This window comes from Marmota flaviventris, chromosome 8 (genome assembly GCF_047511675.1).
Source record: "Marmota flaviventris isolate mMarFla1 chromosome 8, mMarFla1.hap1, whole genome shotgun sequence".
Classification (NCBI taxonomy): domain Eukaryota; kingdom Metazoa; phylum Chordata; class Mammalia; order Rodentia; family Sciuridae; genus Marmota; species Marmota flaviventris.
Genome location: NC_092505.1, coordinates 120,594,074 through 120,621,695, shown reverse-complemented (window position 1 = coordinate 120,621,695; position 27,622 = coordinate 120,594,074). Strand labels below are relative to the sequence as shown.

General features: G+C 35.3%; 2 protein-coding genes across 5 annotated transcripts in view; one reads left to right on the top strand and one right to left on the bottom strand.

Moving 5' to 3' along the window:
* Atr (ATR serine/threonine kinase) overlaps positions 1-27,622 on the bottom strand; it is a 113,712-nt gene that overhangs the window by 64,215 nt on the left and 21,875 nt on the right. For all 4 annotated transcript variants that reach the window (XM_071615583.1, XM_071615581.1, XM_027933916.2 and 1 more), the window contains 8 exons: positions 26,885-27,055; positions 25,185-25,379; positions 22,929-23,114; positions 18,882-18,974; positions 16,880-17,010; positions 12,708-12,851; positions 9,038-9,131; positions 8,016-8,141 (listed from right to left, as the gene is read on the bottom strand). In XM_071615583.1, coding sequence (XP_071471684.1) covers positions 8,016-8,141; positions 9,038-9,131; positions 12,708-12,851; positions 16,880-17,010; positions 18,882-18,974; positions 22,929-23,114; positions 25,185-25,379; positions 26,885-27,055 — 1,140 coding nt within the window. The remainder of the gene's footprint in view (positions 1-8,015; positions 8,142-9,037; positions 9,132-12,707; positions 12,852-16,879; positions 17,011-18,881; positions 18,975-22,928; positions 23,115-25,184; positions 25,380-26,884; positions 27,056-27,622) is intronic.
* On the top strand, positions 6,987-7,472 carry LOC114091375 (histone H2A.V-like). The gene has a single exon (XM_027933857.3). It carries the CDS (start codon positions 6,987-6,989, stop codon positions 7,470-7,472), a length of 486 nt encoding a protein of 161 aa, XP_027789658.2.

The following is a 27,622-nucleotide window of genomic DNA, read 5'->3' as shown; positions in this document are numbered from 1 at the left end:
GCGCTCACCTAGCACGTGCAAGGCCTTGAGTTCAATCTTCAGCACCACGTAAAATTAAATAAATAGATAAATAAAGTTATTGCGTACAACTACAAATAAATATTTTTTAAAAACTACATATTAGTGTGGATCCACCTATAATATTTTTTACTTTGTTTCCTAGTGACAGGAACGAGGAGTTTTTAAAATCAGAGTAAGTTTTCAAAGTATAAGCACTGTCTCTGATAATCAATCCTTGGCCAGATCTGATCATGTTTTCTAATAGGCTGGCCTGCATATAATTTGAGTTACTCTATCCTTTGTGTAGATCGAGACGTTCTATATATCACGTCTTTAAAGACTGGACTTTTGGCTGTTCCCTAATGAAAAATGACGATATGCGGTTGCTATTTAGAGTGTATAACTCTATTGCTAACACCTGATATACAGTGTCATTCAGCTGAAGATCTCAAGACTTGGCTTCGATCTCTGGAGGACCACATCTGTTAATTCTGTTTCTTTGCTTGAAAAAAGTGCCTTGTATTTAAAGAAAATTAAAATGTCAGAATAAAAAAAAAATTAGCTTTGTTAAAGCAAACAGTTTGTTCCATTCAAAATGTAAACTGAGAGAGCCGCCCCCCACCCCCCGCGCCTGCCAGGTAGGCGGAACTGTGACCACCGACAGAAAAGGCCCAGTGGCTCGCGGAGGGGCAGAGCTGCCAACCACTCCTGCAAGGTAGGCGGGCCTGCGCCCCACTGGCAGAACAGGCGCAGCAGCCTGCTGAGAGGCAGAGCCGCCCCCTCCCCCCACGCCTGCAAGGTAGACGGAACTGTGACCACCAACAGAACAGGCCAGACCTGCAACCGACAGACAGAACAGGCCCAGTGGCCTGAGGAAGGGTAGAGCCGCCCCCCGCCCCCCGCGCCTGCAAGGTAGACGGACCTGCGACCCACTGGCAGAACAGCTCCAGAGGCCTGCAGAGGGGCAGTGCCGCTGCCTGCGCCTGCAAAGTAGGCAGAACTGCGACCACCGACAGAACAAGCCTAGCGGCCCGCAGAGGGACAGAGCCGCCGCCCGCGCCTGCAAGGTAGGCGGACCTGCTACCGACCGGCAGAGCAGGCCCAGCGGCCTGCCGGCGTGGTAGGCACATTGCCCCAATTGGAGGAGGGGCAGAGCCGCCGCCCGCGCCTGCGAGGGAGACTTTGCAACTATACAAGACCAATATAAATATATAGGGGGGAAATTCAATAGCACCACAGTTTCACCAAGTAGAAAGGAACGCGAACAGTATGAAGAGACAAGGAAAGAAAGGACCACAAGCAATGCAGGTCAACTCAACGTTAGAAGAGGTAATAGCTGCAGCAGATGGAATGTCAGATAAAGAATTCAGGATATACATGCTTCAGATGATCTGGAGTCTCAAGGAAGACATCAGACAGCAAAATCAGACAATGAAAGATCACTTCAACAATGAATTACATAAACAAATCCAAGAAGCAAAAGATCAACTATACAGGGAGATAGAGGTTATAAGAAACAAACAAACAGAAATCCTAGAAATGCAGGAAGCAATAAACCAACTTAAAAACTCAACTGAGAATACTACCAGCAGAGTAGAACATTTAGAAGATAGAACATCAGACAATGAAGATAAAGTATTTCAACTTGAAAAGAACATAGACAGCTCAGCAAGACTGTTAAGAAACCATGAGCAGAACATCCAAGAAATATGGGATAACATCAAGAGACCAAATTTAAGAGTCATTGGGATACAGGAAGGGACAGAGTTTCAAACCAAAGGAATGAGCAATCTATTCAATGAAATAATACGAGAAAACTTCCCAGACTTGAAGAATGAGACAGAATCCCAAATCCTAGAAGCCTACAGGACGCCGAATGTGCAAAATCATAAGAGACCCACACCTAGACACATTATAATGAAGATGCCCAACATACAGAATAAGGAGAGAATTTTAAAAGCTACAAGAGAAAGGAAGCAGATCACATTTAGGGGTAAGCCAATCAGGATAACAGCTGATCTTTCAACACAGACTCTGAAAGCTAGAAGATCCTGGAATAACATATTTAAACACTGAAAGAAAATGGGTTCCAACCAAGAATTGTGTTTCCAGCGAAATTAAGCTTCAGGATGGAAGATGAAATTAAAACCTTCCACGATCAACAAAAGTTAAAAGAACTGGCAGCTAGAAAACCATCTCTTCTAAACATCCTTGGCAAAACATTACAGGAAGAGGAAATGGAAAATAACAATGAAAACCAAAAGTGGGAGGTAGGACAGTAAAGGGGGGAAAAATAATCAAAGAGGAAAACAAACCATGTTTAGTAACATAAATAAACAAATATGGCTGGAAGAACAACCCATATCTCAATAATAACCCTAAATGTTAATGGCTTAAACTCACCAATCAAGAGACACAGGCTAGTAGAATGGATCACAAAACAAGACCCAACAATATGCTGCCTACAGGAGACGCATTTGATAGGAAAAGACATACATAGGCTGAAGGTGAAAGGTTGGGAAAAATCATATCACTCATATGGACTTTGGAAACAAGCAGGAGTGTCCATACTCATATCAAATAAAATAGATTTCAAGCCCAAGTTAATCAAAAGGGATAAAGAGGGACACTACATACTGCTTAAGGGAACCATACACCAACAAGACATAACAATCATAAATATATATGCCCCAAACAATGGTGCAGCTATGTTCATCAAACAAACTCTTCTCAAGTTCAAGAGTCTAATAGACCACCATACAATAATCATGGGAGACTTCAACACACCTCTTTCGCCACTGGACAGATCTTCCAAACAAAAGTTGAATAAGGAAACTATAGAACTCAATAACACAATTAATAACCTAGATTTAATTGACATATATAGAATATACTACCCAACATCAAGCAGTTACACTTTTTTCTCAGCAGCACATGGATCCTTCTCAAAAATAGATCATATATTATGTCACAGGGCAACTCTTAGACAATATAAAGGAGTAGAGATAATACCATGCATCCTATCTGATCATAATGGAATGGAACTGAAAATCAACGATAAAAGAAGGAAGGAAAAAGCATACATCACTTGGAGAATGAACAATAGGTTACTGAATGATCAATGGGTTATAGAAGACATCAAGGAGGAAATTAAAAAATTCTTAGAGATTAATGAAAACACAGACACAACATATCGGAATCTATGGGACACATTGAAAGCAGTTCTAAGAGGAAAATTCATTGCTTGGAGTTCATTCCTTAAAAAAAGAAAAAACCAACAAATACATGATCTCATACTTCATCTCAAAATCCTAGAAAAAGAAGAGCAAAACAACAGCAAAAGAAGTAGAAGGCAAGAAATAATTAAAATTAGAGCTGAAATTAATGAAATCGAAACAAAAGAAACAATTGAAAAAATTGACAAAACTAAAAGTTGGTTCTTTGAAAAAATAAACAAAATCGACAGACCCTTAGCCATGCTAGCGAAGAGAAGAAGAGAGAGAACTCAAATTACTAGCATACGGGATGAAAAAGGCAATATCACAACAGACACTTCAGATATACAGAAGATAATCAAAAATTATTTTAAATCCTTATACTCCAATAAATTAGAAGATAGTGAAGGCATCGATAAATTTCTTAAGTCATATGATCTGCCCAGATTGAGTCAGGAGGATATAGACAACCTAAACAGACCAATATCAATTGAGGAAATAGAAGAAACCATCAAAAGACTACCAACTAAGAAAAGCCCAGGACCGGATGGGTATACAGCAGAGTTTTACAAAACCTTTAAAGAGGAACTAATACCAATACTTTTCAAGCTACTTCAGGAAATAGAAAAAGAGGGAGAACTTCCAAATTCATTCTACGAGGCCAACATCACCCTGATTCCTAAACCAGACAAAGACACTTCAAAGAAAGAAAACTACAGACCAATATCTCTAATGAACCTAGATGCAAAAATCCTCAATAAAATTCTGGCGAATCGGATACAAAAACATATCAAAAAAATTGTGCACCATGATCAAGTAGGATTCATCCCTGGGATGCAAGGCTGGTTCAATATACGGAAATCAATAAATGTTATTCACCACATCAATAGACTTAAAAATAAGAACCATATGATCATCTCGATAGATGCGGAAAAAGCATTCGACAAAGTACGGCATCCCTTTATGTTCAAAACTCTAGAAAAACTAGGGATAACAGGAACATACCTCAATATTGTAAAAGCAATCTATGCTAAGCCTCAGGCTAGCATCATTCTGAATGGAGAAAAATTGAAGGCATTCCCTCTAAAATCTGGAACAAGACAAGGATGCCCTCTCTCACCACTTCTGTTCAACATAGTTCTCGAACACTGGCCAGAGCAATTAGACAGATGAAAGAAATTAAAGGCATCAAAATAGGAAAGGAAGAACTTAAATTATCACTATTTGCAGATGACATGATTCTATACCTAGCAGACCCAAAAGGGTCTACAAAGAAACTATTAGAGCTAATAAATGAATTCAGCAAAGTGGCAGGCTATAAAATCAACACGCATAAATCAAAGGCATTCCTGTATATCAGCGACAAATCCTCTGAAATGGAAATGAGGACAACCACTCCATTCACAATATCTTCAAAAAAAATAAAATACTTGGGAATCAACCTAACAAAAGAGGTGAAAGACTTATACAATGAAAACTACAGAACCCTAAAGAGAGAAATAGAAGAAGATCTTAGAAGATGGAAAAATATACCCTGTTCATGGATAGGTAGAACTAACATCATCAAAATGGCGATATTACCAAAAGTTCTCTATAGGTTTAATGCAATGCCAATCAAAATCCCAACGGCATTTCTTGTAGAAATAGAGAAAGCAATCATGAAATTCATATGGAAAAATAAAAGACCCAGAATAGCAAAAACAATGCTAAGCAGGAAGTGTGAATCAGGCGGTATAGCGATACCAGACTTCAAACTATACTACAGAGCAATAGTAACAAAAACAGCATGGTACTGGTACCAAAACAGGCGGGTGGACCAATGGTACAGAATAGAGGACACAGAAACCAATCCACAAAACTACAATTATCTTATATTTGATAAAGGGGCTAAAAGCATGCAATGGAGGAAGGATAGCATCTTCAACAAATGGTGCTGGGAAAACTGGAAATCCATATGCAACAAAATGAAACTGAATCCCTTTCTCTCGCCATGCACAAAAGTTAATTCAAAATGGATCAAGGAGCTTGATATCAAATCAGAGACACGCCGTCTGATAGAAGAAAAAGTTGGCTACGATCTACATACTGTGGGGTCGGGCTCCAAATTCCTCAATAGGACACCCATAGCACAAAAGTTAATAACTAGAATCAACAAATGGGACTTACTCAAACTAAAAAGTTTTTTCTCAGCAAAAGAAACAATAAGAGAGGTAAATAGAGAGCCTACATCCTGGGAACAAATCTTTACTCCTCACACTTCAGATAGAGCCCTAATATCCAGAGTATACAAAGAACTCAAAAAATTAGACAATAAGAGAACAAACAACCCAATCAACAAATGGGCCAAGGACCTGAACAGACACTTCTCAGAGGAGGACATACAATCAATCAACAAGTACATGAAAAAATGCTCACCATCTCTAGCAGTCAGAGAAATACAAATCAAAACCACCCTAAGATACCATCTCACTCCAGTTAGATTGGCAGCCATTATGAAGTCAAACAACAACAAGTGCTGGCGAGGATGTGGGGAAAAGGGTACACTTGTACATTGCTGGTGGGACTGCAAATTGGTGTAGCCAATTTGGAAAGCAGTATGGAGATTTCTTGGAAAGCTGGGAATGGAGCCACCATTTGACCCAGCTATTCCCCTTCTTGGTCTATTCCCTAAAGACCTAAAAAGAGCATGCTACAGGGACACTGCTACATCGATGTTCATAGCAGCACAATTCACAATAGCAAGACTGTGGAACCAACCTAGATGCCCTTCAATAGATGAATGGATAAAAAAAATGTGGCATTTATACACAATGGAGTATTACTCTGCATTAAAAAATGACAAAATCATAGAATTTACAGGGAAATGGATGGCATTAGAGCAGATTATGCTAAATGAAGCTAGCCAATCCCTAAAAAACAAATGCCAAATGTCTTCTTTGATATAAGGAGAGTAACTAAGAACAGAGCAGGGTCGAAGAGCATGAGAAGATTAACATTAAACAGGGATGAGAGGTGGGAGGGAAAGGGAGAGAGAAGGGAAATTGCATGGAAATGGAAGGAGACCCTCAGAGTTATACAAAAGTACATACAAGAGGAAGTGAGGGGAAAGGGAAAAATAATACAAGGGGGACAAATGAATGCCAGTAGAGGGGGCAGAGAGAGAAGAGGGGAGGGGAGGGGAGGGGAGTGGGGATAGTAGAGGATAGGAAAGGCAGCAGAACACAACAGACACTAGTATGGCAATATGTAAATCAATGGATGTGTAACTGATGTGATTCTGCAATCTGTATATGGGGTAAAAATGGGAGCTCATAACCCACTTGAATCAAAGTGTGAAATATGATATATCAAGAACTATGTAATGTTTTGAACAGCCAACAATAAAAAATTTTAAAAAAAAGCTATAATTCAAACACTGAAATTACAAAATTAAAAAAAAAAAAACAAAATGTAAACTGATAAAACTGCTGACATTTTGACAGATACCTATAGGAAATTATACCAGAAGACTCAAAACTGCTGATATACAAACATATAAATCTTTACTTAGGAAGATGCAGTAAGTCAAAACATAACCATAAAATCATGACCCTTTAAAAACAATAATCTTGTAAATCTCTGGGATTCAAGTTAAAAGGCAACTCATCAATTACTGATTTCTCAGTTGGATTTGATGATCTACTTCCTTTTTAGCAGTTTGAATTGCAGTGCAATGAAGGAATAGGTGGTGGGATCTCACTGTGGGTCTAATGAGACTTTTCTCTGCCAGCAATGTCTAGGCTTCAGCAGAATTCGAAATGGCTGGTGGTTAAGACTGAGAAACACTTTCGAAAGGCCAAGACAAAGGTGGTTTCCAGGTTGCAGTTCCCTGTGGGGCATATTCATTATCACCTGAAATCTAGGACAAGCAGCCATGGATGTGTGGGCATGACTGCTGCTGTGTACAGTGCAGCCAACCAGTGGTACTTCACTGCAGAGGTGCATGAACTAGCAGGAAATGCATCAGAAGACTTAAAAGGTAAAATGCAATACCTCTTATTACTTGCAACTTACTATATTCATGGTAATGAAGAATTAGAGTTACTTATCAAGGCTACAATTGTTGGTAGTGGTGTTATCCCGCACATCCACAAACCTCTGGGAAGAGAGGGCAACAGAAAGGCGACTCTGTCTAAAGGATACCTGGATTTCTTATCATCTCAGGATTCTAAATACTTTATCAGCTGTCCAGAGTCAATGATTCCAACATTTCTGTGAAAAACACTATTTTGCCTTTTTGTAATTCTACTTAGCAAGTTGAACGTTTAATTAACTTTCCAACCAACTAAATTTCTGCATTCAAGTCTTAACCATATTTAAGTTGTTACTGTGGCCTCAAAGAAGCTATTGATTCTGAAGTAGTGGGTTTTGATTGAACTGTCTTTAAAAAGTTGTTTTGATTTTAATATTGTCATGCTTAAGTAATAGGAATAAACATTTGGTTTTGTAATAGACATTATTTACACTCTGATGAGTTCAATAAAGGTCATCTGTCCCCACACCCCCAAGTTTACTTCCTTCATTGAATCTGAGTCTCAAATCTTTTTGATATCTCAGCATACCTTATTTTATTATTTTCATTTCTTATTTATTATATATGTATGTATACATATATATGTGCATATATACGTGTGTGTGTGTGTGTATATACTACCCCCCTCCCTTTTTTTTTTTTTTGCAGTGCTAGAGAGCCAACACAAGGCCTTGTGCATGTCAGGCAAACATACTACCTTTGAGCTACATCCCTAGTCCTTAGCATACCTGGTTTTTATACAAGGTTTCCTTCAAGCTTGTAAGAGCATGAATACGAACATCTACATTTTCATGCTGAATTGCTTTCATGGATAGCTGAAGGGTTGTTTGAAGATCAGTACTTTCAGAAGTTTCCTACATACAGAGCACAGACAGACATGCTTTATTAATTATCTTAATAACCATTTCTGAAGGCCTGAATTCCCTATATGGTTATCATTAGTTAAAGTATACTCCAATAAAAATTAGCTTTAACAAATAATAAAATTTCCATCTATTCCTTTCAAAGTATATGTCATTGTTAGTACTTCTCAGGGAAAAGGATTTTATTCTAAAGTCTTTAGACCCGGATTTAAATTCTCAATAAAAGTTTACTTATCTAAAATAAATGCTTCCTGAGAAGAAGTATGAGCTTCTCCTTACTTACGGAGGGCTGCACTATAGTTTAACCCAGGTCTACGGATGAGATAGATAATTTAATTCCTTCCTTTTACTACTTAAGATGAAACTAAAATCAAGTATCCCACTTTCTGCCCTAAAAAAGACATATCATCACCATTAACATTTTCATTATTTCAGAGGGCTCACTAGACTTTAAGGTGTTGGAACTAAATATTGGTCCCCTTCTAAAGCTCAAGAATCATTTGTATCTCATCTCCCTGTATCATGATTTATAGCACAACAAAACGAAAAATCATCCACAAGCTTTTTCTTTCTTCTTTAAGGGGATGTAACTTTGGCAGCTTCTTTTGGGGACTGTAAGTAAGGTATACTGACCTGGGTAATAAAGTCACAAAAACTGTATTATTTGCTGTTTAATCTATCCAATGCTATTATGTTTGTGACCTAAAATTCTAAAACCTCCCTAAAGAAATCATGGATTCATGGTAGCATTATTTAGCTACCAGAAATTAGCCATCAGAATATGATTATACTATCCCTACATATGAATCTAAAGGATCTTTATTCAATACATTGTAGGATAATTTTGTAGCTAGTATCTTCCAAAGCATATATAGAAGATTAAATACCTTTCTGTATTCCTGGAGAACTGCTTGTATTTTTTTTAATTCTGGATGATCAGGCAAAAAGTATATTTCATGAAGAAAATCTTGCACAGCATCCCTAACAAGTTGGGGAAAAAAATGTTATTTGCCAAGAATATGAATATTATGGGGCTGGTGTTGTGGCTCAGTGGTAGAGTAGAGCACTTGCCTAGCATGTGTGAGGCACTGGGTTCAATTCTCAGTACCGCATATAAGTAAATAAATAAAGGTCCATGAACAACTTTCAAAAGGCAATTTAATTAACACTTAAAAATGCTAGCTGAGGGGAACATGGGAGGAATAGATGAACTTTAGAAAGGGCAAAGGGAAGGGAGAGGGATGGGAGGGTATGAAGATAGGAAAGATGGTGGAATGAGATGGACATCATTACCCTAAGTACATGTATAAAAACATAAATGGTGTGACTCTACTTTGTGTTCAACCAGAGACATGAAAAATTGTGCTGTTTGTTAATATTAACTGAAATGCATTCTGCTGTCATATATAACTAATTAAAATAAAATTTTAAAAACAATTTTAAAAAGTGCTAGCTGATTATTAACATGCAAGTATTTTTCCTAACTATGTCTATGCTGTTCAGTTACATTAATAGTAGCAAATAACCAAAGCTAAGAAAACCACCTATCAAAGTCTGTTATGTTGGTGGCCCCAAGTAAACCATGCTTTTCAGAATACATATACATATATACAGTCCTTTCCTTTTCAATCTGGGTTGGGCATGTGACTTGCTTTGGCAAACATTATGACAGAAGATATGCTATTCCAGTATGGAGTGTAGGCATTAAAACTGCCTGACAGCTTCCATTATACTTGTAGAGAGCAGAGTCACCATGCAAGAAAGTCTGACCACCAGGATGGACAGGACACATAGAAATAGGTTCTAAGACTACATAGGAAGAGCAAGAAGCCCAGCCCAGTGTTCTTGCCAGCCGAATGTGGTCATACCAATGACCTTTGTTAAAATCAATAGAAGAAATAACCAGTGGAGCTCATCCACATTACAAAATACATAAAAATGCTCGCTAATTTAAGATGGCAAGTTTTGGGATGACTTATAATACAGCAATAGGTAGCCAAAGCCAACCATAAAGCCTGAATTTTCATAAAGACTTTTGGAGAAAAATACATATTTTTTATTGAAGCTATAAATTTTTTATTAGCCTATTATATAATAAATATTCTAAAATTATGGGTCATGTATCTCTCATGAATGACTAAAAAATGTTTAACATCTTTAGATATTAAAGAAATGCAAATTAAAACTACACCAAGATTCCATCTTACTCCAGTCAGAATGGCAATCATCAAGAATACAAGTAACAATAAATGTTGGTGAGGATGAAGGGGAAAAGGTACACTCATACACTGCTGGTGGGAATGCAAATTGGTGCAACCACCCTGGAAAGCAGTATGGAGATTCCCTAGAAAACCTGGAATGGAATCACCATTTGACCCAGTTATCCCACTCCTTAGTTTATATTCAAAAGGACTTAAAATCAGCATACTATAGTGATGCAGCCACATCAATGTTTATAGCAGCTCAATTCACAATAGCTAACCAGTGGAGCTCAGTCCACATTACAAAATACATAAAAATATATGAAACCAGTCTTTGTGTCCTTCAATAGCTGAATGGATAAAGAAAATGTGGTACATTTACACAATGGAATATTAGTGATAAAGAATGAAATCATGGCAGTTCTAGTTCTATTCAAATAGATGGAACTAGAGAATATCATGCTAAGTGAAATAAATCAATCCCCAAAATCAAAGGTAGAATGTTCTCTCTGATATATAGATGTTAACACACAATAAGGGAGGGAGAGGGAAGATTAGATTAGACAAAGAGGAATGAAAGGAAGGGGGGATGGGAATAGGAAAGACAGTAGAATGAATTAGACATAACTTTCCTATGTTGATATATGAATACACGACCAGTGAAACTCCACATTATGTACAACTGTAAGAATGGGATTCTATGGGGCTGGGGTTGTGGCTCAGCAGTAGAGCACTCACCTAGCACATGCAAGACCCTGGGTTCGATCTTAAGCACCACTTTAAAATAAATAAATAAAGGTATTGTGTCCAGCTACAACTCAAAAATAAATATTAAAAAAAAATGGGATCCTAATTAGAATAAGTTATACTCCATGTATGTGTATGTTTCATGTATACCTAAAAAGAACAAATAAAAAAATTTAATAGGTATTTTTCAGTCTAGTCTTCATTAACTCATGTTACAAATATGTATTCAATAACTAATATGTGGGGCTGGGGATGTGGATCAAGTGGTAGCACGCTCGCCTGGCATGCATGCGGCCCGGGTTCGATCCTCAGCACCACATACAAACGGGGATGTTGTGTCTGCCGAAAACTGAAAAATAAATATTAAAAATTCTCTCTCTCTCTCTCTCTTTAAAAAAAAAAAAAAAGAAGAAAGCTTAAAAATTAAAAAAAAAAACTAATATGTGCTACCATGCAATGAACACCATGCTAGATACAATGCTAGAGAGACAATAAACAAATCCAATATAAAATTCATTCATTCAGGGAGCTTAAGGTCTTCTAACAAGCACTGAGCAAAAGAGGACTTTAGTTTGAAGAGAAATGAGTCCAGTATCTATAATAAACAGCTATGATATAAATATTTGGATAACAATTTTAAAAAGATATTTGAAAAGTGATCTAAATTATTGATTTTGTTTTACCATGTACAAAATAACAAGAAAGTTAAAAAAAAAACTATTCACAATACATAAAAACATATTAATTTTTCCTCCTGTGCTTTCTCCCTGATTGGACAGTTTCTGGAAATTAAAAATTAAAGGGAATGGCAATAGCGCATGGGCAATAACACCTATTTATCTACACACAGGTGAGCAGATAAATAGGTACTAATATTTAAATATCAACTTTTCAGAAGGAAAGTAACTATGATGGAGAAAAGTCAGTGAAGGAAAAAAATAGAAAAAAGTTAAAATATAAAGGAAAACATTTTAGGCGAAAGGGCAGCCTGGGTCAAAACTACAAATGAGATGAAGTAATATATGCTCTGTCAATAGCTGTCCAAAATTATGGGAAAAGATTTTGAGATATAAAAGTGGCTAGCTTCTGGAAAGCCCTGGATGTCAAGTTAAGTAATTTGGAATTCATCAGTTAGAAAACAGAGAAGCACAGAATGTTTTTATATGCTGGAATGATACAGGTAGAGATGTTTTTAAAAGATCCTTCTAACAAAATATGATAATGTGAAAAAAGCTTAAAGTAACAGGCTGGTTTAAAGAGTTTTAAATATAAATACAGGGCTAGGGCTGTAGCTCAGTGGTAGAGCATTTGCCTAGCATGTATGAGGCACTGTGTTCAATTCTCAACACCACATGAAAATAAAGTCCATCAACAAGCAAAAAAAATTTTTTTAATTAAATAAACAAATAAATAAATATAAATACAATGGAAATAATACCACAATGGAAACAGCATCAATTCAATACATAATTATACTCCAATGATTTTAATTGGAAAAAAATGTAAAAAGTGAACGGTTCGATATTACCAACAACAATCCTAATACTTTTGAGACATAAGAATCCAGTAAAAGAATCGCCACTATAATTATTAATTTTAGTTACAATACCTGTTTTCAATTATAAGGTAGTGAAAGATAGCTGCAGTTTCCTTAGGCTGGATGTGTATGAGAGGTAACAAAGCTACTATTACATGGCTGAGAAGGGAGCCTAGATAAGTGTGATCCAGGCAACGAACAAAGCAGTCCCAAGCTCTACGTGAAAAAACAGAATAAAAAATTAAGTCCCATAATTTTTATCACTTGTAAAGTTCCATCAATTAGTTATTAGTTGAAGAAATAATGATATATGTATCACAGATTACAAGGAAGCTTTAAAAAGAAAAAAAAAGAAATAACGATCAGTAGTATATACCCCAAATGATGACCAAATTATATTAAGTCAAAATAGCAAAGTGGAAAAAAAAAAAAACAGTAATATGGGGCAGGATTAATATTCAAAGCAATTTTTATGTGTGCACATTTGCCCATACAGCTGGTCCGTGACTAATTATAGTTCAACTTAAAAGATTTTTTGACTTTACAATGGTTCAAATGTAATGTGCATTTAATAGAAACCATATTTCAAATTTTTATCTGTCCCTGGCCTACAATATGATATGTGCTACAATTCTCTCTCGTGATGCTGGGCCATAGCTTAGAATTTACCAAACTATCATAAAGACAAACAACTAAACTGCCCTCTATAGCGTACCATGGTATTTAAGAAATTACAAATTAGATAGTCAATGTTTCATTATAAAATAGGCTATGTGTCAGATGATTTTATCCAACTATAGGCTAAAGAAAGTGTTCTGAACTGATTTAAGTTAGGTTATACTAAGCTAAGATGTCCAGTGGGTTTAGGTATGTTGAAAACATTTCCACTTGTGATATTTTCAACTTAAAATGGTTTTATTGGGAGGTAACACCACTCCCGTAGGTCAAGGAGCATTTGTGCTTATAAAATGAGAAGATAAACAAATGAATGAAAAAGAATGCCTTTAGGGGTCAGGAATACAAGCAAGACTTCTCTCAGTATAACTTGTTAAATGGACTATGTAAATGTTTTACATGGTATTTTTCTTTTTATTTTTTTGTACTAGTGAAGACTGAAACCAGGAGCATTCCACCTCTGAGCTACATTCCCAGATATTTTTAAAAACTTATTTTGAAACAGGATATTGCTAGGTTGCCCAGGAGGGCCTAAAACTTGCAATCCTCCTGCCTCAACCTCCAGAGGAACTGGGATCACTGTGCTGAGCTGATTTTTAAGCTAAACAAAAAGACAAAAACAAAGAAACCCCTAAAAAAATTTGACTTTTTTGTTTTTCATTTCTGTTGCCAAGGCCAGTCTTGAACCTGCAATCCTCCCATCTCAACCTCCTGAGTAGCTGGGATGACAAGCACACACTACTGCACCCAGCTTTACTCCTGAAAATTTTAAAACAACTGAACCTAACTGAATATTAAGATGGTGGCATACGCACACAGAAAATAATAATTTCCCATGACTTTCTAATGAGTTTTTTAAGGAATAAAAGAACCTCTAAAAAGCTGAAATTGCATCTCATAATCTGTTAGCAGTCATACTGAAATTGTCATTTTAAAGTCAAATATATGTTTAGACAGAAAAAAAAAAGGCAACAGGAACAAAGATATTAAACATACAGAAAAGAAATAAAATGTAAAATCAAAAGAGTTAAGTAAAAAGTAGGTAATCTTTCATTTGGATTGAAAATATACAAATAAACTTGTAATTTTTTTCACTTTATAAAATAATACAAATTGTCTAGTGGCACTAAGACTTGGAAGCAATGACAATAGCAATTGTCAGTCACAATGGGTAGACCAAACAAGTGCCCAGACTAGGAGTTAATCCTGGTTCAAAGGAACCAGAGCTGAAGATCCTAAAAGAAATTGCTAATTTTGGTTCAGGGGCAAGAAATGTCCAAGACGAACCATGACATCTTATCATGCTAGAAAGCAAACAATTTATAAAAGATTAATGGGTTAGTCAAAAGTCATAGGTAACAATCTAAAAGGACCCCTACTGGCTAAAGGCAGGACACATTTGGTAAATGTATATGATTTTCATGTATTAAAATTCATCAAATTCATAAAAATCCATGGGGCTAAAATGATACAAAAAGAAAAGAAAAATTTTACTGGAGATTGCTGGGGCACAAAACCTTTATTCTGAAAATTGATAGAAATATTAAAATATTTATCCTGCCTATCCTGTATGAATTAATTTCCTATATAAACTGTTTCACAATGGCTTATTATTTAATGAGGAATTTTGCTTTATTTAATAAGAATTCCATCCAATAGAGGTGGAGTTGTAGCTCAGTGGTAGGGCACTTGCCTCCCATGCATGGAGGCCCTGGGTTCAATCCTTTGCACCACATGAAAATAAACAAATAAAAATAAATACTAAAAAAAAAAAAAAAAGAATTCCATCTGATAAATACAAAAGAAATAATTTACCATCTATAATGAAATAATGGACTCAGGCAATGATCACTAATTAATGTTAAAATCTTTAGATAAAAGATCAAAGAAACTATGTTATAGAGGAATTCAGGTTGATAAAACCAAAGCTACTAATTAAACCAAACCTACTAATATTATATATTATGTGACTTATGTTTGAGATAACAGAAGCACGAAGTCCCAAATATAAAGCATTATTCCCTAATAAGTTGAACCTAAATACAATCAATCATCTGTATCTAACTACCAGTTTATATGGAAAAACAATGGAGAAGCGATGAGGTAGAAGAAAAAGTCAAATCAGCAATCAGTCAACTCCTACATTCCAAAATCTTAATAGTTACTATGTATGGAAGGATAAGCTATGTAAGAGCCAAAACAACCAAATGGATGATGTGTGGACCTTGTTTACATTCTGACTCAAACAAATCAACATCTCTGAGGCCACCCAAGGCAATCTAGCAAAATCCTATTTCAAAATAAGTTTTAACAATGTCTGGGGCTGGGGCTGGGGTTGTGGTAAAGCACCTGCTCAGCACATATGAGGCCCTGGGTTTGATCTTCAGTACCACATAAAAACAAACAAACAAAATAAAGGTACTGTGTTGAACTGCAACTAAAAAAATAAATATTTAAAAAAACATATCTGGTTGGGAGGGAAAGGGAGGGGGCAGGGGATTAGCAAGGATGGTGGAATGTGATGGACATCATTACACAAAGTACATGTATGAAGACTTGAACTGGATGTCAACATACTTTATATACAGAGATATGAAAAATTGTGGTATGTATGTGTACTAAGAATTGTAATGCAAAAAAAAGCACCTGTATAAAGGCATAAATTGGGTGAACATACTTTATATACAGAGATACGAAAAATTGTGCTTTATATGTGTAATAAGAAATGTAATGCTGTCATGTGTTTAAAAAAATAAAATCAAATCAATAAAAGATTAAAAAAAAAAAAAAAAAAAAACAGGTCTGGGGATGTAGCTCAGAGGTGGAATGCTCCTGGTTTCAATCCTCGATAGTACAATAACAAGAAAATACCATATAAAACATTTACATAGTTCACTAAACAAATCAACATCAAAATAGATCTTTGAATATCTGTGATTACAGACTAGTTTTAACTAATATTAGGAATTTCTATTATCCTGTTAAGTATAAGAACTAAGAATAGTTCTGCTAAGCATAATAGTTCATGATTTTTTCCCCCCTGGTACTAGTAATTGAACCTATCATTGAAATACATGACAGCACTTTAAAAATTCTTTTGAGACAGGTTCTCTCTAAGTTGCCTGGATGGCTTGAACATGTTATCCTTCTCCCTCAGCCTTCCATGTGCCACCGAATCCAGCTCATGATAGTCTTTTTTTTTTTTTAATGTCTTCATCCATTAGATACATTTGAAATATTTGTATAAGCACAACAGTGTGAATCTGGGATTTTCTTTAAGATATTTCATCTAACATTAAAAGCGATAGAGGTAGAATACATTATCAATGTGAATTGTTAGGAAATAGAGAAGGGGGGTTCAATAAATAACTCTTTCTGTTTCCCATTATGATATAAGATTTTCATAATAAACATTTTTAAAGAAAAAAATTAAGCTGTCTTTTAATATAAATAGCCTCTTAATTACTTATGGTTTGACCTAATTTCCCTCAAACAGATAAGAATTCAAGTTAGTGCTACCAGGAAACACAAACACACACACATCCCGATAAACTCAGGCAGGCATTTACCTGCAACACAATTCAGGAAAATCATCCTTGAATCGAAGGCCAGTTCTCAGTGTGGTCATCATCTTCACTCTCACAGAACTGACATGTTTGGGTCCCATCAACTTCATCAAAGACATCAAGCTATTCAAGGCCTATAAATTAAATAGTACTTTAAAATAAAGCTTATAAACGAGCTGCCAAAAGTAGACTGGCCCTTAGGACAAGTGTTTCCCACCCAAATCCCAGCGTATCATGTATTTGTAAACAAGACAAAAGATCTGATAAATAAATGTTGGTCAGTTCATTTTGTCAATTTATGTGGGAATTAGGAATTTAAAAAATGCAAGTTAAATTCTGCTTTTTGCTTCCCTTAAAGGTGATTTGTTATTATGGCCTAATGGTTCTCTAGAATAGTAAATTTTCAAATTTATTAATGATATAATACATATTGCTTAACTTTCTTCATATTTATCCCAAATTGCCATGCAACAAAAATAGAAACTGAACTGAATTTGAATTTTAGAGCCTTGTAAAAAAATTTGAAGTAAATGGCATGCTTCACAGTGACCAACAGTTAAGGAAATTTTCGTCCTAATGATACTAAATTCCAGATGTCCTGAGTGTAGTAAAACAAACAACTGATGATATACACAGACCCAGAATTGTATAGACAGCTTCAGGTTCTAACAAAGGGTAAAGATGACTCAACCCCAATTATGTGCCAAAACATGCAAGTTTTTTATGGTTCTATAATGCAAATGTTTCTTTTCTTAGTTTTGAGGTAATTGTCTGATTTGGGATAACAGTAAGTAAATGGCATGCTTCACATGTAGATGAAATAGAAATTGTGTAGGGGATTAAACTTACTAGTTACCACTAAAATAAAAGCCACTGGTTGCTGAAATTTTTAGAGTTCACTGTTATGTATTCATGGGTCCTTTTATTAAGAGAAGGGGAATCAAATACATAAAAGCTTTTATTCATAGATTTTTAAATAATAATCTTACTGACTGCAGGGGTAGAAAGCAACAAAAAGAAAAATTTTATCAATGGCTAAAATTTTGTCCCCGTTTATAGGATAAAAATATTCAGCAGTGACTATTTTAGCAGCCATCATGAAACTTCATTGTACCCAACCACTTAAACATAAGCTGACAAATACTGAAGTTGCCTTACTTTATAAAACCTAACATTTTGGTATTCAAAGATGGGAGCCAGGTGCTATGGTGCACACTTATAATCCCAGCAGCTCAGGAGGCTGAGGCAGAAGGACTGCAAGTTTAAAGCCAACTTCAGCAACTTAGTGAGGCCCTAAGCAACTTAGGGAGATCCTGTCTCGAAATTTAAAAATTTTAAAAAGGGCTGCGGATGTAGCTCAGTGGTAAAGTGCCACTTTAATTCCCAGCGCCTGAAGAAAAAACAAACACACAACATGGGCCATGACCACATTAGACCCATTTGGACCAATAAGTTCAATTATACAACTTCTGTTTGAGCTATAAGTGATTGCTGGTTTCAAGTCTCCCATTGACCTGGATGCTGTGATGATATGGAGCCAGAAGCTACTGCAACCATAAAGCCTAGTGAATCTGAGCCAAGAGATTGATTCTAAGAATGTACTTCATTTGTTCTTGTGGTGCTGGGGATGGAACCTGAGGCCTGGTGCATGCTAGGCAAGCTCTCTACTACTGATCCATACCCCAGCCCTCTAAGAAAGTTTTCTGATTCCAGAATCAAGTTACAGCTGAAGCTATATTATCTTACACTTTTAGATTTATAAAGCCAACAAATTCCTTTAAGTTATTTTGGGTTGGATTTTCTTTCCCTCATAAACAAAACAATTACAAATTATATAATTCCTACTTACAGATTCCCCCAAACCTTATAAAAGTTGTTCAGCAATATACAATGTGAAATGTTTGGTTTTTTGTTTGTTTTTGAGACTAGAAGTGGAAATCACATCTCCTGCATATTCTATATGAATTCAATCCCAGTTCTGTGGAGTTCAATTGTCACTACTTACCATTTTCTTATCTTCAATGCCAACACTGGAGCTCAGTAACTGCATGTTAAAAAAGGCCAAAATGCCCAACAACTTGGGTTGCAAATAATCAGCCTAAGAGAGAAGAAAAACCCAAATAGTATGTGAGTTTAATACACATCAAATTTCTTAAATTGACAATTATTTGATGAACTTCATTTTCATTTCACCTAGCCAGGCTAGAATATTAGAAATAAACATATAGTGTATTAAGTTTCTCCAAAAGCATGTATTTTCACATCTAGTATTTAAAGAAATTAGTAAAACTGACTTATAATTACCATGATGAAATATGGTTAAACAGTAATGAAAAAACTATAAACTTTTTATTCATGGAGTGAGCTGTGGTGCTATCTTCAAAATCCAGAGCGGAAAAAAGAAGAAAGACAAGTCACTACCTACCTTTATTCTATGGCATTTAGAGCTAAACTAGGAAAAAAAAAAAAAGCACTTGATTATGGCCCCCTACCAGAATCATCGTTTGACATACTGTCAGTATCCCTTAAGGTAACAGTGAAAAAGGGGTATAAGACTCTGGGCATCAACAGTTGCAGGGCAGATACAAATCACTGACTATGCCACTTTGGGTCTCCAGAAACAACTAGAGTTAAGCCTTTCTTGAGAGAGAATCCTAAAGATAAGGCCATGAGCTTTAAGTCAAGTCAACTCTGTCTTTAAATCCAAATTTTGACCCTTTTTGATATGTAATCTTAAGATACTTAACTTCTCTGAGTCTATAAAATGTGAACAGTGAAAGTACCTATTGCTTTAAAGGTAAAATAAGATGCTTTGTGCTCAGTCTATAGTTAAATGATAAATCAATTTTAAGTTGTTTATAAACTGGCAAAGTGATTACTCCTAAAGAATATTCCTTTCTCAAAATCTTTATATTTGCAGAAGGAAAATGGCAAGTGAAAGAGCTGGGGCTGAGTGGCAAATGAAGTATTTTCCAACTCTAGAACCAAGCTAGTGTTGGGGCACCTACTTTACATATCTTGAGGTTAAACATACTGCCAAAGGGAAAAGAGTAGGAGAGGGTGTGCTAGCACACAGTGGGAGGAGCTAGACAGCCACCTACATGTCTCTCCAGAACAGATGTTGGGACAAAAACTTTTCTCGATAAGCCCAGAAAATCATGTTTATTAAGCCCCAAATTATATTTTGTTTTGTAAACTTCTGATTTGGATTGAGACTCAACTTTGGCATAATAAGCTACAATTCTAGCATATGCTTCTTAAATAAAATGCAGATACAGATGGCATTCATAAAGCTATATCAATATCCTAAATTTAAAGTTCTTGCATTTAGACAAATAATTCATTCTGAGTTCATTCTGCCACTCAGCACATATGTATTATGCATACCTAGAATACTGAGCAAGGTACAGATACACAAGATAAACAAAGTCACTTTCCCATTAACTTATGTGGCAAATTAGTTTTTAAATAAATATGTAAATATGTGTTAAGTGCTATAAGAAAACACATATGATCATGTGATAGAGAAGACATGAGATGAGTGAATTTAGATGGGGTGATCAGGAAACTTTGAAATCTAAAGAATGAGAAAGAGCCAGGAGGTTATTTCAAGAAGAGAGATATCTACAGCGAAGGTTTGAAGCAGGAAAAAGCTTAGCATATTTAAGAAACAAAAAGTGCTGAAACAGAAAAAAGGAAGAAGAGTTGCACAAGTAGAAAGGCAGGCAGATCACATATGGTCTTAAAGATTTTAAGAGCAATGAAAACCGTAGAAGAAATTTAAGCAGGGGAATGATATGAGTGTGTAAAAAGAACACTCCAAATGCTGTGCAAGTAATTGATTGTATGGAGGAAACAATGAAAGGAGAGACTAGTTAGGTGGCTTCTATAGTTGTCCCAGAAGAAAATATTAGTTGCTTGTGAGAGTAGTGGCCAAAGAGGGAAAAATATTTTGGAGGCATACCTGATAAGACTTGCCCACACCTTGATTTATTAAAAAAAATAAAAAATAAAAAAAATAATGGAGGGCTCATGAATGTTTTCTAGGTTTTGACTGAAGCAAGTGGGTAGGCAGTGGTACAGTGTACCATTTTCTGAGATAGGGAAGGCTAGGGATAAAAAGGTTAGGGAGGGAAAAATCAGGATTTCTTTTTTCTTTTCTCTCTCTTTTTCATGCTAGAGATTGAATCCAGAGCCTCATGCATGTTAAGAATGCACTCTACCACTCAGCTATGCTGGTTGAAAAAAAGTTTTTTAATGGGCTCATTATGTTTGGATTTATTTAGATAATCAAAATATAGTTAAGTACAGATGATAAAAAGGTTGACAGTCTCCGTCTGCCATCCTCTCTCACTCTCAGATCCATTCTCTGCCCTTTTCTGTCCCGCTCAATGCTTGCAAGGATGGCCAGATTGCATTACTTAGGATCCCTCCATCCACTGAATTTTATCAACAGGAAGCAACAATAGGAGAACAGACAGAAGGAAGCGAGTGTGGTATTTCTATTTCCTGCAGTGTGTTCTGAGGTGTTTCTAGCAGTGGCTGCAGTCCTCCACAATGACAAGGCCCCCTATCATGGTTTTAGTTCTCCGCAAGGTTCTAGTAACACCATTTCTTTCCTTTTCTCAGGACTAAAGGAACACTAGTTGCCTGCTATTTGCAGTCTCTGGATTTCTTAATATTTTTCTGGTCCTCTTAATTGCCCGCAACACTTGAAAGAGCCCATCTGTTGAAAATGAATAGACAGAGTAGCAAAAAAAAAAAAAAAAAAAAAAAATCAAGACAATGTGGTATCATGGAGATGCAACATAGTAAAAAGGATGGTCAATTGTGTTAAATGCTACTGGAAGTTTGCACAAGGTGGACAAAAGAGAAGTCACCATCAGAATTTAATAGCAGGGAAACTGTTAGTGACCCAGACAAAAAAGAATTTCAGTGGAAAAGTGAAAACAGAGCTACAGTAGAATGGGTTCACTTAATGGGAAATGAAAACGCAAAGACAGAAACCTCTTTAAAAATATTTTGTTGGTAGTCCTTTCAGTCTCTTAAAGAAATGACAGCAGGGAGTGAACTTGGGGCTCAGTGGTAGAGTGCTCACCTAGCACGTGTGAGGCCCTGGGTTTGATCCTCAGCACCACATAAAAATAAATAAATACATAAATAAATAAAAGGTATTGTGTCTAACTACAACTAAAAAATAAATTAAAAAAAAAAGAAATGACAGCAAGCATAAAGAAAACAACAAGAATAAGTGTGAGGAGATATATACATATATTTTAAATAAAGAAAATAGTGCCAGGCATAGTGGTGCACATGTGTAATCCCAGCTACTCAGGAAACTGAGACAGGAGGATCACAAGTTGAGGGCCAGTGAGACCCTGTCTCAAAAATAACATATAAAATGGGCTGAGGATGTAGGCCAGTCAGTAAGGCCCTGGGTTCAATTCCTAATATGACTAAAATAAATAAAAATAATTAAACGAACACCATAAAAAAACAGTGAAGTGACTTCAGATATAAACTTAAGGTAGAGAAAGATAAAAAGGGCTAATACATCTTTTAGCTTTCCTTCAATCCAACAATGGATTAAATGTTGAAGGGTATCTGGAAGTAAGGTAGAAGGAAAACTACAAGCATATTCAACATAGTTAAAAATGAAAAACAAACTTTATAATTTACTCAGTAAAAAAAATCTTCAAAATCACTTGAAAATTCCATTTTTCAAAGCTGATACATGCCTTACTATAACCATGCAATATAAGTCAACCTTTTTTTAAGTAATAATACCAAATAAAAATTTTTTAAAATATCTAACAATTGAAACATGCAAGAACAACAAAAAGTTTCCTCAATTCCATAAAGAAGCTATTAAAAAAGGAGGAAAAATGTAACCATTTGAATGAATAAAGCATGAACTCTGAAGAATGCAGCCTCATGCTATGTGTATAATGAAATCTGCTTCTCTTTGATGATCTCAATTAAAAGAACTTAAGAACTGGGGGGAAAAACAAAAAGGAGGAGAAACAAACACAAAACCTCATATTCCCCTTACCATTAGTTCAGGTGATGTGATATCTTTTGGGCCCTGATATGGATCATCACTAGATGCAAACGAGGCAAGTATTGACAAACCATTGAAAACTTGTTGATAATGTTCTCCAATACGTAGCAACAATTCATTATGCAATCCTTGGAAATCCTGTCTCAACAGGCTCCCCAGTTCAATTTCTGTTTCATTCTAACACAAAGAATTCAAAAAAAGCATTTTTTTTTCTTTATACAAACATCCTGGAAATAAGTACATTGCTTTGAATATGCTATTAGTAAACCAGGAGCTCTAGACCACGTATTTAATGGTACTAAAAAAAAAAGGCACTGGAAAATTATTCTACTTTTTCGTATGCGTATATGGTGCTGGAGAGTGCATCCAGGGCTTCGTTCTCACTATGTAAAGACTCTAATCTTTTACTCTACAGGTATACCTACCACGAGTTATAGATAATGAAGAGACGTGATCAGTAAAATTTTTAAAAACCAAGTCCTAGTTTTTCTCTAAGGTCTTATCATATCGTTAACTCAATATTTATAAACACACAAATCCTGGGAAGAAACACAGCAGAGTGCCTAAGACCAGTTTTTCCTCATCAGATTAGTTACATTATAACTCAAACAAGTTACCTACTTGAACCTCTCTTTGCCTTAATTTCCTCACTATAAAACCAAGATATAGGTTGAATATCCTAATCTGAAAAAATGCTGCAAAACAAAGCACTGACATGACGATTCACGTAGAAAATTCTATACCTGATATCATGTGATACGTCACAATCAAAATACAGGCTTGCTAAAAATATGTATAAAATTTATACAGGCTCGGGTTATGGCTCAGTGGTAAAGTGTTTGCCTAGCATGTGTGAGGCACTGGATTCGATCCTCAGTACCACATAAAAATATACAAATAAAATAAAGGGGGGCTGGGGATGTGGCTCAAGTGGTAGCGTGCTCGCCTAGCATGCATGGGACACTGGGTTCAATTCTCAGCACCACATAAAAATAAAATAAAGATATTGTGTCCACCTAAAACTAAAAACAAATATTTAAAAAATAATAATAATAAATAAAATAAAGGTATTGTGTCCATCTACAACTGAAAAAAAGGATTTAAAAAATTATATTCAGGCTATGTGTTTAAGGTGTATATGAAACAAATAAATTCTGTATGCAAACTTTGGTCCCATCTTCAGGACATCTCATTATGTACACACAAATATTGCAAATCTGAAAAAATATGAAATCTGGACCCAAGTATTTTAGATAACAGTTACTCAACCTGTAGTACCTTTATTGAGTAACTGTGAAGAAGTGAACCAGAGTATGTGGATATAGCAGTTTCTGACACGTGGTAAGACTCTTTTAAATATTTATTACATTCTACCCCCACAACACACAGATTCACTTTCTCAAAATGAATAAATACAATCAATATTCAATAACTCATGTTGAGAGAGATCTGCTACTGGCCTATTATGAAAACGAAATACATTAATATCAGAGAAAATGATAAAGTTGTATGTGTATTTCTCAGAGGTTTTTCTGTTCCCACATAGTAACATATTCCTCACAGACAATGTTGTCAATACAACACCAAAAAAGAAGCATAAGCTACCATTTTAAATTTAAAAACAAATAAGAAACAGGGCCAAACTATAACCAGACCACCAAGTAACTAAACTAGATACAGACATTATACTACAGTTGAAGTTGTCTCTTCCAATGGATATAATTACTTGTATACAGCAGTCAATCAACCAAAATACTAAGACACTAAATGAAATTAGTATTTCATTTAGAACTTCATCCATGAATCGGGGATGGTGGCACACACCTATAATCCCAGCTGCTTGGGAGGTTGAGGCAGCAGGATCTCGAGTTCAAAGCCAGCCTCAGCATAAGTGAGATGCTAAGCAACTCAGTGAAACCCTGTCTCTAGATAAAATACAAAACAGGGTTGGGAGTGTGGCTTAGTACTCAAGTGCCCCTGAGTTCAATCTCTAGTACTGGGGAAAAAAAAAAAAAGAGAGGACTTCATCCATGAGAATAACTATCCTATCCCATTATGGTGAAATGATCAAATAAAATATTAAAAGAATTCTACTTAATATGTGTCTAAGACAAAGATTATTTAACCCAACAACATTTAATATATTTTTTTAGGATAGGCTATAAATTATTCTCCTTCCCATTAGAGTAAGTTTTCATTAATCCTACTTTAAACAAAAGAATAAAACATATACAAATATTCAATTACCTTCAGATAATGAAGCGCACGTTCTAATTCATCTTTGGAACAAGAACAAACCAAATGAGAAAAAATATATTTGAAGTTATTTATTAAAATCTCTCTACGATTGACATTTAATTGTTTTCCTAAGGTTCGAATGAGAGCAGAAGCTGCAGGGCTTGCTTTGGCAGCAAGGTCAGGCAGTAAAACTTGTAAAGTCCTCTGAAAAAGAATACAGAAGTTACTAAAAAGTACATTTGTCTGTGTGATAAAATATTCACATAAGCTATGTACAAAAATATTCGAAAATGCCATACACATTTGAAGTCCAGATATAACTTGAATTTGAATTCAGATTTACCATTTATTTACTTGTCTGGTATCTAGTGAGCATCTGCTATGATTCAGGCACTGTAGATATTACAAAACAAGCAAAGTGCCTGGTGGCATAGAAGGTGGAGACACACAATAACAAAGAAGATCATTTCTCATGAGTATGTGTTAAACACACATGCTCTAAGGTAAAGAAGTCTTAAGTCTGATGAAGTCTTTAACTTGTATGTAAAGAAGAAAATCTTTTAACATATCTAACATAGCAATACTACAACAAGTCTATCTTCATTGAGGTCTATTTTCTTTAAGATCTTATTCATAAAATACACATGGAACCCAAAGATAAAATGGTTGGCCTTTCATTTATTCTACACGTACCTAATGAATACTTACTGCATGTCAATCACTATTTTAAGTACTAGAGATATAACAATGAACAAGACTCACACTTTGCCTTCAGAGACCATCTTACTTGTGTTATGCTTCCAACTTAAATATTAACACTATAAGACTTCTAAAATCTTTTAAGATAGTTTCTACAAAGTTATCATAATTATTATGTTAGAATGATTATGTAATATTCTGTGACCTAAAATTAGACACTTAATTTCTTCTTTGCTACTTGAACACTGTTGCAATAAACATCTGTATTTTTTGGTTCCCAGAGTAGAATTAATAGCATAATAGTATGAACTGCTATTATAATTTATTGTTAAGAGTAACAATATATCTTGCTTTTTGGAAAGGATAAGAAGATAATCTATTCTTTTTTTTTCTTTTTCCTGTTACTGGGGATTGAATCCAGGGGCACTTTACCACTGAACTCTATCCCCACCCCTTTTTGTTTTTTTGGGTCTCATTAAGTTGTCCAGCAGGCCTCAAACTTGCAATCCTTCTGCTTTGGTCTCCCAAGTGGCTGGAATTACAGGTGGGTGCCACCAGGCCTAGCATCTACTCTTTTCACCTTTTAAATATCAGCCCAGTGAATTTCAAAGATTTCTCAAACCATATCATACTATAAATTTTTCATTTGAATTCATAGCAGATCACCTATACCACTAGTTTTGTACATTAATACTCCAACTCCTCAAGGGAGAAATGATATTAGTCTTTGAATTATCAATAGAACCAAAGGCTCAACTACTTCACTGAATGAATTTGCACAGCCAAACCTACAGAGCAGTAACTTAAAATCAATAGGGACTTAAGTTTTATAGGATAATAAAAACAAAACATGTAAATTTGAAAATCTAGGATCCATATGCTCCTTAATGTATTTGCCAGATTTCTTGGAAAAAAAGGGAAGAAATAAAGAAAGGCCGACAATATAATGAATAAAATACTGAATTAATAAAATACTGAATCAATTAAGTAAACTATACATTGCAACTCACTGTAAGGAAACGATTAAGATCAGGAAAGTCAAAAACATTGGCAATTTCAGATAAGGTATTTAAAGTCATTTCTCTCTGGTGAGCTACATCTTGTTTTCGCATCTCAGCATTCTGGCAAGGAGTACTTGGAAGTGCTGTCATCTGACTGGAGTGAAGAGATTCTACCAAAAACTAGAGCAAAAACAATTTTATTATTATTAGAAATTTTAATGCTTTTTCATCTAACATAAAGGGTAGTCAGTGTTCTACATTGCTTGAATTGACTCACTGAATATAACATTAATGAAATGGATTATGTCATAACTCCCTTTTACAGATGAAGTAACAAGGCTTATTTTAAAAACTTGAATACCATGCGAACAATTGTATCACAAATATAGGATAAACCTAATGTTTTAGCATAGACTACCCTTTCAGCCATTCACTGAACATACTTTTCTGAAAACAAAGTGTGCTGTCTATAACATCAAGGCATACAATTTTATTATCGCCTAAAAGGCTAAAAAAAAAAAGGATTCTCCCCTAAAGATTAATAATGGTGTGATAATTCAATAAATCATCATAAGATGACTTGTCCCAGGCCGGGGTTATGGCTTATCAGTAGAGAACTCGCCTCACACGTGCAAGGCCCTGGGTTTGATCCTCAGCACCACATAAAAATAAATAAATAAAATAAAGTTATTAAAAAAAAAAAAAAAAGATGACTTTTCCCTCTCTCTTTTTTTTCTTTTAAGAGAG